Here is a 16,470-nt window from a genome sequence, read left to right on the forward strand (position 1 = left end):
CAGTATCACCTGATTAAATTCGACTACATTCCATTACCATACCTTTACTATTGTTCATCTTCTCGTTAGAACATGTTTCCAGGGCTCTATACACTTCACTTAACTACTTTTCCAAGTCCTCTACCGATTCTCAGAGAATTACAACTTTCAGGTTTTTATTTCTTCTCCCTCAACTTTAATCTTCTATCCAAATTTGTCCTTGGTGTTCTTGACTGTTTGCTCAGAGTACAGACTGAATAACTCTGGAGATAGTCTACAACCCAGTCTCACTCCCTTCTCAAATATTGCTTCCCTTTCGTTTTCTTCGACTCATATAACCATAGTTCCATTTCTGTTAAAGTTATAGGTAACTTTCCGCTTCCTGTATTTTATCTCTGCTACTGCATTCCAGTAAATGTCGTCAATGTCTTTCTCTAAATAAAAACTAAAAAAATGCAGGTTTGCCTTTATTCAGCCTAACTTCTAAAATAAGCAATAAGCAATAGGCTTAGTATGGCTCCGCACATTCCTACAATTGTCTGGAACCCAAGTGATCTGTCACTAGGTCAGCTTCTACAGTAAATAATTCGTTGCATTATTTGCAGCCATGACGTGTTAGGCTGATAGTTCGGTAATATTCACACCTGTCTTCTTTGGAGTAGGAATTATTACATTCTTCTTGAAGCCTGAGGCTATTTTGCCACTTTCATAGATCTTGCACACCATGTGGAATGGTTTTGTCATCTCTAGTGGTCTCAAGAACCTCAATCATTCTCAACAGGTTTGTTTCGACATAAATTTTTCTTCTTGCAATATCATCTAATTCTTTTCCCTTTCTAAAACATTGCACAAGTTAATTTTCCTTGTTTAGCCCTTCGGTACATAACTCCCACCGTTCAGCGTTGCCATCTTTGCTTATTAATGGATCCCATCAGAGTCCTTGATATTCATTCACGCCGGCTGGTGTGGCCGTGCGGTTAAAGGCGCTTCAGTCTGGAACCGCGTGACCGCTACGGTCGCAGGTTCGAATCCTGCCGCGGGCAAGGTTGTGTGTGATGTCCTTAGGTTAGTTAGGTTTAATTACTTCTAAGTTCTAGGCGACTGATGACCTCAGAAGTTAAGTCGCATAGTGCTCAGAGCCATTTGCACCATTTTGATATTCATTCACATGGTTCTAATTTTTCCAAACGATTCTCATGTGTCCGACGACGACGATATAAAAAATTTCCAGGCAGCAATGACTCATCAAATTTATTTATCAAAGATCAGTAGTAGGTCTGCTCCAGTGTGGACTGAAACAAAAAGTAAGTTACTTATTGAAATAGAATAATAGTATTTCTGGTGGCTGAAGGCTGGCAAGGTTGTCATTGAGACTACGTTCATTAACCACATACGTTATAGAAGTCTAAGTTCTTTAGGGAGCACAGTTGTCTAAGTTCGGTGTGTAGCAGTTTGAAAGTAAAACAGGAATAAATGTACAAGTCCACAAGTCTGCTACAAAGACCGATTCCCCGTCTTCTTTGGCGAGAAGACCGCTAATGCTGTTAAGTCCAAAGCTGGTAGCTCTAGGGTCACGAAGACAGTACTGAACGGCAGTGACGTCATGGAGGCGCCTCTCGAGTGAGAATGCTGATTGATGGAATCCTTGCATAATCGGTGCTTGGCTCAGGAAATTCACTTGTAACAAACTGGCCTGATCTGCTGATTATTGCACTAAATATCACTCGTCCCTAGGATACAGTCAGGCCTATTTTCAGTTATGTGTCTTGTGAAAGGGAATAGATGCATATAGTCCACGGCCTCTAGCGGCGATTGGGTCGCTTCCTGGTGGACGGTCGAAGCATAGCTGTCTGTCTTCTGAAAAACTCTCCCCTGTGGGTTAGGTATCTTTAAAGTACTGATGTGGTGTTGGTTGCTACCATCGCAGGCGTTAAGCCTTTGTACAGCTGATTCTTTAATTTTCCTATATGCAGCATGTATATTTCCCATAGTCATGCATGCTTAGGCAGCCTTTAATTTGTCCTCTAACTGTTTCGGTATAGACATTTTGCACTTCGCTCTTTTAGTCGTCAGTATTCCCTCTTACCTGATTTATTTGCTGAATTTCTTTACATTCTCTTTCCACAAACTAAATTCATTATCAGAAGGAGATTTTCACTCTGCAGCGGAGTGCGCGCTGATATGAAACTTCCTGGCAGATTAAAACTGTGTGCCGGACCGAGACTCGAACTCGGGACCTTTGCCTTTCGTGGGCAAGTGCTCTACCTCTACCAACTGAGCTACCCAAGTACGACTCACGCCCCGTCTTCACAGCTTTACTTGTGCCAATACCTCGTCTCCTACTTTCCAAACTTTAGAGAAGCTCTCCTGCGAAACTTGCAGAACTAGCACTCCTGAAAGAAAGGATATTGCGGAGACATGGCCTAGCCATAGCCTGGAGAATGTTTCCAGAATGAGATTTTTACTCTGCAGCGGAGTGTGCGCTGATATGAATCTGCCAGGAAGTTTCATATCAGCGCACACTCCGCTGCAGAGTAAAAATCTCATTCTGGAAACATTCTCCAGGCTGTGGCTAGGCCATGTCTCCTCAATATCCTTTCTTTCAGGAGTACTAGTTCTGCAAGGTTCGCAGGAGAGCTTCTGTAAAGTTTGGAAAGTAGGAGACGAGGTATTGTCAGAAGTAAATCTGTGAAGACGGGGCGTCAGTCGTGCTTGGGTAGCTCAGTTGGTAGAGCACTTGCCCACGAAAGGCAAAGGTCCCGAGTTCGAGTCTCGGTCCGGCACACAGTTTTAATCTGCCAGGAAGTTTAAATTCATTATATTGCGTGGTATCCTATTTGATCCTGTACTGTCTTTATTATTTCATCTCTCAAAACTATCTGTTCGTTATCTGTAGTGTTCCTATCTGCCGTTTTGGTCAATTGTGGCCTCTCAACCATCTCTGTATTCGTATCTCATCTCCTTAATTTCATTTCTTTCTCCAATCTCAGTAATTTAATCTGCAGCTTATAACAAATGAACTATAGACAGAGTGAATTTCTGTGCTTGAAATGCTTTCCAGTTTAAAATCAGGTTTTGAGATCTTTTTCTTGTCGTTGTACAATTTGTCTGAAATTACTTGCTGCCACCAGATCTCTTCCACATACACAGTCTTCTTTGTTGAATCTTAAACTATTACCATCAACTCTGTAGCCCGCATCTCGTGGTCGTGCGGTAGCGTTCTCGCTTCCCACGCCCGGGTTCCCGGGTTCGATTCCCGGCGGGGTCAGGGATTTTCTCTGCCTCGTGATGGCTGGGTGTTGTGTGCTGTCCTTAGGTTAGTTAGATTTAAGTAGTTCTAAGTTCTAGGGGACTTACGACCACAGCAGTTGAGTCCCATAGTGCTCAGAGCCATTTGAACCATTTTTCAACCATCAACTCTGTAATGTCTTCCCTAAAACTTTGTATATTTTAAAGGTTTTAATAGTTCTTAAACGCAGCATCCGCTGCTAACAGCTTTTTTGAATCAGCTGCACTTCTTTACAGTAGTGCAGTGATTTGTACGTGCTGATATGTTGGCAGACTGCATCCGGTGGCGGTGGGGGGCGGCCGAAGGGTCATGGTGGACAACCTGGTGCTCAGCAACTACCGTATACCTCGAGGGGTGAGTAGACAGATCTACGATCGGTTGCTGCTCTTCATACTGGCACCGTCTCTCAAAAACTGCAGTAAAATTTATTATACACTGGAGAACTTTGAGGTTTAATACCGGCACCATGATGTCTGAAAAAAAAGTCTATATTCTCTATCGAAAAACACATTCAAATTCTATATGTTCAAATTTTACTTCATCTGTGAGTAAGGAATAAGTGTGATGTATTCTTGATGCTCATCAATCAAATTAGAATTTCATGAATGAAGACATCAGTGTCTTAGTAAATTATAGTAAGAGAAAATATCTTACCACTAGGATTAAAACTGACTATATCTAGAAGGAGTACCAGCGATCTTCTTTGTGGAGAATATTCCCTGGAGCAACACTGCTTTTGCTATGTGCATAAGCTTCTATCTTATCTCCTATCAGAAGTCGAAAATGTCATGAAATTCTGGCACACTACACGAAGGTTACATCTCTTCTTCTGGTGGAATTCACTGTGTGTGTGTGTGTGTTTTGCTTCTGGTATTGAATAAGTGCTATTGAACTGTTTTATTACAGAACAGAAAGATAGAGATATACAGGGTGGTCGTAAATTCCCGTTACGAACTTATAGGACATGTAGAGCGTAGTGAGTATAGAACATTTTGAATAGCAACCCATGTGCGGAATCGTATCGTTTCAGTTCTACGACAGTTTCAAAATTCAGATGTGTACCTCGTCAACGTCTGCTTAGGGCAAGAGAAACGTCTCAGAGTTCCCTGTCCTGGTATGCAACAGGATAGACACGATGACGTGTACTACGTCAAACGATCCCCAGATGTCACTTATTGTCCTTTTTTATGTGAGACCGAGTCCATACCTGTGTATCACCGCTAGAGAAAACACGGTGTAGTACACGTTTGCGGAATACACAGACATGCTCCTTGTGAATGGCCAAACTGGAGGTAACGCAAGAGCTGTTAGTCCCCTGTATCACGAACGTTTTCCACACCGTCGCACTCCATCGCACAAACTGTTTGCCCAAACGGGTACCTTCACCGTGAGGAGGCAGGACTTGTAAAGAAACTGGTTCTCTAGTTCTGAAAAAAAAACCTTTTAAATAATAAAATATGACCTATGCAAGGAATCTGACTACCCCTGTTAGACATGGACGAAAGAAAAAAAATTTGGCATAGTCTTTGTCAGAACGTGCAGATTAAGACGTCAATTTTAATCTAAATATGGTATGCCAATGTTTACATAATAAAAAATAAATTAGGAAATTCAGTACAATTATTATATAGATGCGATAAATTACTTTAACGGGGGCCAAATGACCAATTAAAGTCAATATAATCCCAGTAAATTTACAAAAGTAAAAAAAAAAAAATTATTGTAGGGGCCTACATAAACATCGCGCATCTGCTAGATGCCCACGAAATAAGTAATTTTGTTTTGAAGCTGACAGCCAATGAGAAAATAGGTGTAAAATTACTATTGGTCAATTTTCAAGCAGTAATGGCGGACAGCATCAGCTGGTAATGTACATAATTTTATGGTAGCTAATTTTACTGCACAAAAAATAAAATATGTACTCCCTCCAAAAGAAGTTACACACAAACATTAAAATAAAATTGTGATGAGCAGCAAAATGTTTGAGAAGAATTTTGAAAGAAAATTATTAATTGAACTTTAATTTGGCGGGTTGTCAACACTGTTAACAAGACGAAATAATGGGAAGAATATTTATTGGAACTAAACAAAATTGAACCTTGATATTGTGACAGTATTTTAAAATAGATAATTTAACTGCAGTTGCCTTTCATTTTGAAATGAGAGAGAGCGTAATAATTTTCTTTTAATGTCTTAACTGTTGCTGCAGGCAGTGCGACGACGTCAGCGGTGGTCCGCGCGGACGATGTGTGAACTTAATCCTGGTTCGTGGCGTGAAGATAATGATGGATCCTCCTGTTTCATTAATATTCCAGTTACGGCGGTGGTCCACGTCTCCGTTGTAGTCGAATCAGCTGGCTGCACTGGCGCGATAATAATAGTTCCAGTGTGTGCGTTGTCGTTACGCGCGCGACGTTTTATTATTAAAAGTTTATTAATCACGCGGTGCGGGTAGGTCGGAATTATGCAATGTCTTTAGTATTTACGATATATAGCCGGTTAATGCCTATACTTCGCACAATTCTTTCACCGTGTTGCCACAGGAAAACAGTCACATGTGTTTATCACTATAACAGTCCGTTAAACATCAGTTCATTTTACGTCGTCGTCTTTAAGACAGTTTGTATGATATAATAAATGTTTTTTGATCAAATCACAGCACTGTTCTTTTACTTAACATTTTGGTTTGTTCCACGTTCACGCAATTCTAACAGTTAGTGTCTCCACACGACAATGGTGTCTGGTCCACGGCTAATTGTCACAAGTTCACTCAGTATGCAAAATCGTCACTGCAAACATTCGATATACTTTTCAGGTTTTACTGTTCACTTAATAATGCACGATCTCCTATTAACACAGCGGACGCACTGTAATTAATTGTTCCTCCGCGTATCACCGTCTTTCACGCCGAACTTTGCAACGTTTCTCCACCCGCTCTCTATCGATACTCGTTCGCTCTCTCTCTGACACAGTACTTCTCCTAGCCTAACCAAAGATTTACAAAGCATATAAAACCAGAACATTCATATTCGTACAATATAAAATATAAAACAGTAGCAAAACGAATGAAGAAACAATGCGACGTATTAACAAATAAAGAATAGTTTAAATAAATGATACATACGTACTACGACAAGGTAATGCACAAAAGAAAAAAAAAATATTATCGACTTTCGGGGAAAGCAATGTCTTTACAGACTGTGATGCTCCACGGCGACGCCGCACTTCCGAATTTGAAGAAGGTGTACTGCGTCGCATTGAAGATAACACGTCAACGAGTTCGCGAACAATTGCGCGTGCAATGGCTCTTGTACATCCTGCATGAGCAACAATTACATCCATACCACTTACAAAGGGTACACGCTATGGGTCCAGCAGACTTTCCACAACTTGTCGCCTTCTGCACATGGTTCCTGCACCGTTGCATCGACGTGCCCCTGTTTCCATGTAGAGTTCTCTTCACAGATGAATATAGGTTCACAAGGGATTGTGTTCTGAATGCTCGAAATAGCCATGTCTGGGCGGACGAAACCCCTTATGCCACGCATGTTCAGGGATTTTAAGACAGGTTTGGAATTAACGTGTGGGCAGGTATTCTGGACGGTCATGTTATTGGACCATACTTTCTTCCACCCAAGCTCACGGGTCCCACATACTTAGTCCTCCTACGAGACATACTGGACCCGTTCTTGGAAGCTGTGCCACTGAATGTCCGTCAGGCTTCAGCATGATGGAGCACCACCTCACTTTTCACGGGCTGTCCGGAGACATCTCAACAGACGGTATGGTGAAAGGTGGATAGACCGTGGTGGTCCAGCCGCGTGACCGCCACTATCGCCGGATTTAACCCCTATGGACGACTTCTTGTGGGGTCGTATGAAGAGCCTAATTTATGAGACACCTGTAGAGACAGAGGAAGATCTGCTGGCACGAGTTCTGGCCGTTGCACAAGACATTGAAGAGACACCAGGTGGGATGGAGAGAGTGTACCAGAACATGCTTCGGAGGTACAATGTGTGTAACAATGTTGATGTTCGCCACATCGAGCCGCTCTTGTAATGCATCGGTACGTTGCGGCTGGTGCCGTAGATGTTGGGTTCTTATTGTTGTCGACTAATATAAACCATAAGGTGTAAGTTGTAATGCAAATGCGTAAGTAATAGCGAAACGAGTCAGTATTCTTTTCAAACGGATTGCAACAATTGTACTGGGTCACGCCTTAGTACATTCCTCACGTGGGTGTGGAGATAATCATCTGCATTGAAACCGTCATAGAACGGAAACGATACGTTTCCGGGCATGGGTTCCTATTCAAAATATTATGTATGAACTACCCTCTACATGACCTAGAAGTTTGTAATGGGAATTTCCGCCCACCCTGTATGTTTGTGAGCTAGATGTCTGTAATGTGCCCGCATCTCGTGGTCGTGCGGTAGCGTTCTCGCTTCCCACGCCCGGGTTCCCGGGTTCGATTCCCGGCGGGGTCAGGGATTTTCTCTGCCTCGTGATGGCTGGGTGTTCTGTGCTGTCCTTAGGTTAATTAGGTTTAAGTAGTTCTAAGTTCTAGGGGACTTATGACCACAGCAGTTGAGTCCCATAGTGCTCCGAGCCATTTGAGTCTGTAATGCTACTTCCTTTTGTGGTTTAAGATTAGGTGATGTACAAATAGTCGCCTGAACCAAAGAACACATTATGGGCAAGTCATTACAATTAATTATAAGCGAATATCATGGTTGATTAATACAGTACCAATGGAACTAGGTCTTCCTATCAACATATGAATTTTATGGAGCTATTAATTATGAGTGGACAGAAATTAACCATCCTTACAATTTTACCTGATATAAATACACTGCCCATCCAAAAAGTTTGCATATAAATTTTATTCCTGACGTATCAGCGACATCAGTGCCGTAACTGCTGTAGCAGCTGGACCAGATACGCATTCGACCAGTCAGTTTTGAGCGGGCAGTGTTAACTAGTGGACGTGCAGTGTTAGTGTGTCGACGTTGTTTTGTCTAAAATCGCAATGGAACAATGAAATGTGCATCTCTAACTCAAGTGTGGAAGACATTCTCCAGAATTTATGAATTTGCAACATGCTGCAGATGAAAACTACGTTCGCAACTTGTTTTATAATTCGAAAAATGGTTGTATCTCCGTCAAAAATTGCTTTAGGAAGCACCATTTTTTATTTCTCGATGGTGACTACTTTCGGACATCCATGTCCATTTACAAACCATCCGTACTCTAAGTGTAACAATACGGGTGAAAGCCTACAGGTGAAAACCTATGTACAAAAACTGAACCTGCAGTGACAATCAATGGGGCGCTATAGCCGAGTCAGTAACAGTAAATAGACCACTGTCGTTGACTCTCCCATAGTGCCGCTTTTATCGTCACTGCAGGGTCAATTTATATACACGGGCTCTCGCCTGCATTGTTACATTTCCGATACGGGTGGTTCAAAAATGGACATAGTTGTCTGAAACTAGTCAACATCAAGAAAGAAAAAATGATACTTCTTAACCCAACTTGTGGCGGAGCTACAACCATGTATTCTCCAGAATGTTCTACATCTACATCTACATTTATACTCCGCAAGCCACCCAACGGTGTGTGGCGGAGGGCACTTTACGTGCCACTGTCATTACCTCCCTTTTCTGTTCCAGTCGTGTACGGTTCGCGGGAAGAACGAGTGTCTGAAAGCCTCCGTGCGCGCTCGAATCTCTCTAATTTTACATTCGTGATCTCCTCGGGAGGTATAAGTAGGGGGAAGCAATACATTCGATACCTCATCCAGAAACGCACCCTCTCGAAACCTGGCGAGCAAGCTTCACCGCGATGCAGAGCGCCTCTCTTGCAGAGTCTGCCACTTGAGTTTGCTAAACATCTCCGTAACGTTATCACGGTTACCAAATAGCCCTGTGACGAAACGCGCCGCTCTTCTTTGGATCTTCTCTATCTCCTCCGTCAATCCGATCTGGTACGGATCCCACACTGATTAGCAATACTCAAGTAAAGGTCGAACGAGTGTTTTGTAAGCCACCTCCTTTGTTGATGGACTACATTTTCTAAGGACTCTCCCAATGAATCTCAACCTGGTACCCGCCTTACCAACAATTAATTTTATGTGATCATTCCACTTCAAATCGTTCCGCACGCATACTCCCAGATATTTTACAGAAGTAACTGCTACCAGTGTTTGTTCCGCTATCATATAATCATACAATAAAAGATCCTTCTTTCTATGTATTCGCAATACATTACATTTATCTATGTTAAGGGTCAGTTGCCACTCCCTACACCAAGTGCCTATCCGCTGCAGATCTTCCTGCATTTCGCTACAATTTTCTAATGCTGTAACTTCTCTGTATACTACAGCATCATCCGCGAAAAGCCGCATGGAACTTACGACACTATCTACTAGGTCATTTATATATATATTGTGAAAAGCAATGGTCCCATAACACTCCCCTGTGGCACGCCAGACGTTACCTTAACGTCTGTAGACGTCTCTCCATTGATAACATCATGCTGTGTTCTGTTAGCTAAAATTTCTTCAATCCAGCCACACAGCTGGTCTGATATTCCGTAGCCTCTTACTTTGTTTATCAGGCGACAGTGCGGAACTGTATCGAACGCCTTCCGGAAGACAAGGAAAATAGCATCTACCTGGGAGCCTGTATCTAATATTTTATGGGTCTCATGAACAAATAAAGCGAGTTGGGTCTCACACGATCGCTGTTTCCGGAATCCATGTTGATTCCTGCAGAGTAGATTCTGGGTTTCCAAAAACGACATGATACGCGAGCAAAAAACATGTTCTAAAATTCTACAACACATCGACGTCAGAGATATAGGTCTATAGTTTTGCGCATCTGCTCGACGACCCTTCTTGAAGACTGGGACTACCTGTGCTCTTTTCCAATCAATGGGAACCTTCCGTTCCTCTAGAGACTTGCGGTACACGGCTGTTAGAAGGGGGGCAAGTTCTTTCGCGTACTCTGTGTAGAATCGAATTGGTACCCCGTCAGGTCCAGTGGATTTTCCTTTGTTGAGTGATTCCAGTTGCTTTTCTATTCCTTGGACACTTATTTCGATGTCAGCCATTTCTTCGTTTGTGCGAGGATTTAGAGAAGGAACTGCAGTGCGGTCTTCCTCTGTGAAACAGCATTGGAAAAAGGTGTTTAGTATTTCAGCTTTATGCATATCATCCTCTGTTTCAATGCCATCATCATCCCGGAGTGTCTGGATATGCTGTTTCGAGCCACTTACCGATTTAACGTAAGACCAGAACTTCCTAGGATTTTCTGTCAAGTCGGTACATAGAATTTTACTTTCGAATTCACTGAACGCTTCACGCATAGCCCTCCTTACGCTATCACTGACATAGTTTAGCTTCTGTTTGTCTGAGAGGTTTTGGCTGCGTTTAAACTTGGAGTGAAGCTCTCTTTGCTTTCGCATTAGTTTCCTAACTTTGTTGTTGAACCACGGTGGGTTTTTCCCGTCCCTTAAAGTTTTACTCGACACGTACCTGTCTAAAACGCATTTTACGATTGCCTTGAACTTTTTCCATAAACACTCAACATTGTCAGTGTCGGAAGAGAATTTTTCGTTTTGATCTGTTAGGTAGTCTGAAATCTGCCTTCTATTACTCTTGCTAAACAGATAAACCTTCCTCTCTTTTTTTTATATTCCTATTAACTTCCATATTTAGGGATGCTGCAACGGCCTTATGATCACTGATTCCCTGTTCTGCACTTACAGAGTCGAAAAGTTCGGGTCTGTTTGTTATCAGTAGGTCCAAGATGTTATCTCCACGAGTCGGTTCTCTGTTTAATTGCTCGAGGTAATTTTCGGATAGTGCACTCAGTATAATGTCACTCGATGCTCTATCCCTACCACCCGTCCTAAACTTCTGAGTGTCCCAGTCTATATCTGGTAAATTGAAATCTCCACCTAAGACTATAACATGCTGTGAAAATTTATGTGAAATGTATTCCAAATTTTCTCTCAGTTGTTCTGCCACTAATGCTGCTGAGTCGGGAGGTCGGTAAAAGGAGCCAACTATTAACCTAGCTCGGTTGTTGAGTATAACCTCCACTCATAATAATTCACATGAACTATCCACTTCTACTTCACTACAGGATGAACTACTACTAACAGCGACAAACACGTCTACACCGGTTGCATGCAATCTATCCTTTCTAATCACCGTCTGTGCCTTTGTAAAAATTTCGGCAGAATTTATCTCTGGCTTCAGCCAGCTTTCTGTACCTATAACGATTTCAGCTTCGGTGCTTTCTATCAGCGCTTGAAGTTCCGGTACTTTACCATTGCAGCTTCGACAGTTTACAATTACAATACCGATTGCTGCTTGGTCCCCGCATGTCCTGACTTTGCCCCGCACCCTTTGAGGCTGTTGCCCTTTCTGTACTTGCCCGAGGCCATCTAACCTAAAAAACCGCCCAGTCCACGCCACACAACCCCTGCTACCCGTGTAGCAGCTTGCTGCGTGTAGTGGACTCCTGACCTATCCAGCGGAACCCGAAACCCCACCACCCTATGGCGCAAGTCGAGGAATCTGCAGCTCACACGGTCGCAGAACCGCCTCAGCCTCTGATTCAGACCCTCCACTCGGCTCTGTACCAAAGGTCCGCAGTCAGTCCTGTCGCTTGTCGACGATGCTGCAGATGGTAAGCTCTGCTTTCATCCCGCTAGCGAGACTGACAGTCTTCACCAAATCAGATAGCCGCCAGAAGCCAGAGAGGATTTCCTCCGATCCATAGCGACACACATTATTGGTGCCGACATGAGCGACCACCTGCAGATGGGTGCACCCTGTACCCCTCATGTGATCCGGAAGGACCCTTTCAACATCTGGAAAGATTCCCCTCGGTATGCACACGGAGTGCACATTGGTTTTCTTCCCCTCTCTTGCTGCCATATCCCTAAGGCGCCCCATCACGCGCCTGACGTTGGAGCTCCCAACTACCAGTAAGTCCACCCTCTGCGACCGCCCGGATCTTGCAGACTGAGGGGCAACCTCTGGAACAGGACAAGCAGCAATGTCCGGCTGAAGATCAGTATCAGCCTGAGACAGAGCCTGAAACCGGTTTGTCAGACAAACTGGAGAGGCCTTCCGTTCAGCCCTCCGGAATGTCTTTCGCCCCCTGCCACACCTCGAGACGACCTCCCACTCTACCACAGGTGAGGGATCAGCCTCAACGTGGGCAGTATCCCCGGCAGCCACAGTCGTAGTCCGATCGGGGGATGCGTGGGACGAGCTGGCCATCCCCGACAAACCCCCATCCGGACCCCCACAGTGATGCCCATTGACAACAGCCTCAAGCTGTGTGACCGAAGCCAACACTGCCTGAAGCTGGGAGTGAAGGGATGCCAACTCAGCCTTCATTCGAACACAGCAGTTGCAGTCCCTATCCATGCTAAAAACTGTTGTGCAAAGAACGTCTGAACTAATCTACAGAGAGCACAAACAATTCGATACAAAATTTAAACGGTTATTAAAATAGAAGATTGCCTAATAGATGCAGTAATGCTGCTACTTGCGCACTGCTGACACACTTCTCGGCGGCGGAAGGAGACTACGCGATTTTACATTATTCAGGTACTAAAATGCGATGCTACACTCTCAAATACTATAATACGCCAGAAATTTATGAATTAAACAATGCAAGTACCAAAAACACGCAAAGAAATTAATAATTAAACTATGTAACAAATAAGTGAGCTAAGAGTATACGACTTGCTGCTGCAGCTGCTTATCCAACGGCGGCAGGGAGCATGTTTCGAAGAAGAGAAAAATGTCTGTAATGTTCGTCCCGAACACCTTGAATCCCGCGCAAAAACAAGAATGTATCGATTCTCGCTGCGACTTGATTGAAACTAAAAACGAGGACAATTCTTTTAAGGGTAAAATGATCACAGTTGCCGAGATTTGACTTAAGCAATAAAAAACTAACAGAGAACGACGAACTGCACAATGGATTCTGATGATTCGCCAAGACAGATAAGAAGGTGCGAAATTGATACTAAAGTTGAACAACATCTCAAACAAGGATTTTTATCACAGTTTCACACTGCTGTGTACACATTCTGTGCACTGTTCTTAAGAGGGGAGAAAGCTATGTACAACATCTTACACAATAAAACCACCGTCTTAAATTTTCTTATTTTGCAAATCCAGTCTCGAATCTTTTTTAATTGACGGGACGGCGTGTACACTTCTGTAAATGCTTCACCTTTGAGTGCAAATAACATACTTTTTTCATGAATTTTGTGACCAGAATTTGAATAACAACCAGGCTACCTTAGGAAGAAACCGGACAATAAATGTATAATAGCAAACAAGAAGGGTATTCAATTTAAGACTCAACACCACAAAACATTGTAATTAATGTAGGAGTTCAAATTCTGTATGTTAGAATAACACTATGTTTAAGTTATACACACATCACAAAAAGTTTTGCATCACCCCAGTTCCCAGAACCCCTGAACATAGACGTTGACTTTGAATATTGTATCACAGGCACAATGCCTTTGACTGTTCAGAGATGCCACTAAACCTGCCCAAAGATGTAAACAACCATGCATAAGCTGCGCCTATTAGATGGAGGGGGTACTACAACCATCATTTCCAGTAATTCAACCAGGAAACAGGTACACGGCTCGTGTTGTCTATAGTTCAACCATGCCTAGACGGTCAATGGCGCGGTTAGATAGCGCCCGCATTGTTACTTTGTGCTAGGAAGGGCTCTCAACGAGGGAAGTGTCCACTCGTCTCGGAGTGAACCAAAGCAATGTTGTTCGGACATGGAGGAGATACAGAGAGACAGGAACTGTCGATGACATGCCTCGCTCAAGCCGCCCAAGGCCTACTACGGATTACGGCTCGGAGGAACCCTGAGAGCAACGCCACCATGTTCAATAATGCTTTTCATGCAGCCACAGGACGTCGAGTTACGACTCAAACTGTGCGCAATAGGCTGCATGATGCTCAATTTCACTCCCGACGTCCATAGCGAGGTCCATCTTTGCAACCACTAGACCATGCAGCGCGGTACAGATGGGCCCAACAACATGCCGAATGGACCGCTCAGGACTGACATCACGTTCTCTTCACCGACGAGTGTCACATATGCCTTCAAGCAGACAATCGTCGGAGACGTGTTTGGAGGCAACCTGGTCAGGCTGAACGCCTTAGACACACTGTGCAGCGAGTGCAGCAAGCTGGAGGTTCCCTGTTGTTTTGGGGGATCATTATGTGGGGCCTACGTACGCCGCTGGTGGTCATGGAAGGCGCCGTAACGGCTGTACGATGCGTGAATGCCATCCTCCGATCGTTAGTGCAACCATATTGGCAGCATATTGGCGAGGCATTCGTCTTCATGGACGACAATTCGCACCCCCTTCATGCACATCTTGTGAATGACTTCCTTCAGGATAACGAGATCGCTCGACTTGAGCAGCCAGCAAGTTGTCCAGACATGAACCCTATCGAACATGCCTGGGATCGAATGAAAAGGGCTGTTTGTGGACGACGTGACCCACCAGCGGGATCTAACCGAATCGCCGGTGAAGAGTGGGACAATCTGGACCAACAGTGCCTTGATGACCTTGTGGATAGTAAGCCACGACGAATACAGCCATGCATCAATGAAAGAGGACTTGCTACTGTGTATTAGGGGTACCGATGTGTACAGCAATCTGGACCACCACCTCTGAAGGCCTCGCTGTATGGTGGTACAACATGCAATGTGTGGTTTTAATGAGCAATGAAAAGGGCGGAAATAATGTTTATCTTGATCTGTATTCCAATTTTCTGTTGAGATTCCGGAACTCTCGGAATCGAGGTGATACAAAACTTTTTTTGATGTGTGTATTATCCAAATCGCAATAATGTGAAATGTTGAGAACATTAAAGAATATCTTTCTAGTTTGATTGTGCTTAACATGAATATTGATCCCGTCACGGTACAGGTCCAGGATCAGTGCTTCTAGGATATTTCTAACATGTCTTAATTCTCGGGGTATGGAGGAAGAAAGACCAAGGATCGTTACAAGGATGTAAAGTTACTTAACTGACTTAACCAAGGCGATATGAAGAGTGGCCCTGTCACTTATAAATATCGCCTGGAGGTAGTGATTAGAAACAATACCTAATCGACAACAAATAAAGTTACATCACAATGAATATCCTGCAACTAGAGTATATCCCATGGATGGCTCTGAGATTTTCTAGGATATTCAGACTATATTCTCTTCCCCAAGCTAATCAAAAATAACTATTGGATCCACGCATTATTAATAAAAAACATAAAATAATAAACATCAGTGATCAATGGAAACTAATCTCTGTTGAAAGAATAAATGTATTTTAAGTCAGAACCCATTTAAATCAAGATGAAACAATGACATAACCGTCCAATGGACACATAAAACAAAATAAAAGTGCCTCTAAACTAATACTAGCAATCAACTGTCTACTTCTGCCCTATTTGTTGGAACGTGATCGGTGAGACAAAATGTGAAATGACTGACATCACCGCAGCACGAAACCCTAGAAGAAACTACTTTCAAACACTAGGTGCAAAACCTCAGTGGAGATAAAAAATACGTTAATAGTGATCACAGCAATTTACTTTTACAACCCTATAATGCTGGAGCGAATTGCAATATAACCGTGAATATAACGTGGTGGCGAAACGGAGTGACGATTCTCGAAGAAATCTGCGCCGTCGGCAAGGCTTCAGTCCTTCAGACTATTCTGAGCGATAAAGTACAAGACCATGGACAGCAGACTGCGGCTCACAAAATACTAAATCTGAATACTGGCTTGTAGCTTCTCTGCACACAGCAGACGAGAGATATGAAATCCCAGCCATAAAGGCGAAATTCAGAAACGTCTCAATATGACAGTATAATACGAGAAGTGCTCTCAAGACCACCGTATGCTGCATAATGAACGACAATTCCAATCCAGAAGGCGAAGTTCAGAATCGTGTAAGTTTGCAACAGGTACAGCGGCCTAACTACGTGCTAAATTACAAGCTCACCTGAGAGCAAAAGATAGTAACTCTGTCCGTCGTCGAAAAGAGCTGACACGGAAGACGTGTCTGTTCCTCATGCGCGTCCAGATCGAAGACTCTTTCTCAAAACTAGTGGCTCTGCAGCAAACC

General features: G+C 43.4%; 1 protein-coding gene across 2 annotated transcripts in view; it reads left to right on the forward strand.

Annotated features, from left to right (window-relative positions):
* LOC126188163 (probable cytochrome P450 301a1, mitochondrial) overlaps nt 1-16,470 on the forward strand; it is a 130,484-nt gene that overhangs the window by 109,231 nt on the left and 4,783 nt on the right. For both annotated transcript variants that reach the window (XM_049929678.1, XM_049929677.1), the window contains exon 10: nt 3,541-3,622. In XM_049929678.1, the coding sequence (XP_049785635.1) occupies nt 3,541-3,622 (82 nt within the window). The remainder of the gene's footprint in view (nt 1-3,540; nt 3,623-16,470) is intronic.

This window comes from Schistocerca cancellata, chromosome 5 (genome assembly GCF_023864275.1).
Source record: "Schistocerca cancellata isolate TAMUIC-IGC-003103 chromosome 5, iqSchCanc2.1, whole genome shotgun sequence".
NCBI classification, from domain to species: domain Eukaryota; kingdom Metazoa; phylum Arthropoda; class Insecta; order Orthoptera; family Acrididae; genus Schistocerca; species Schistocerca cancellata.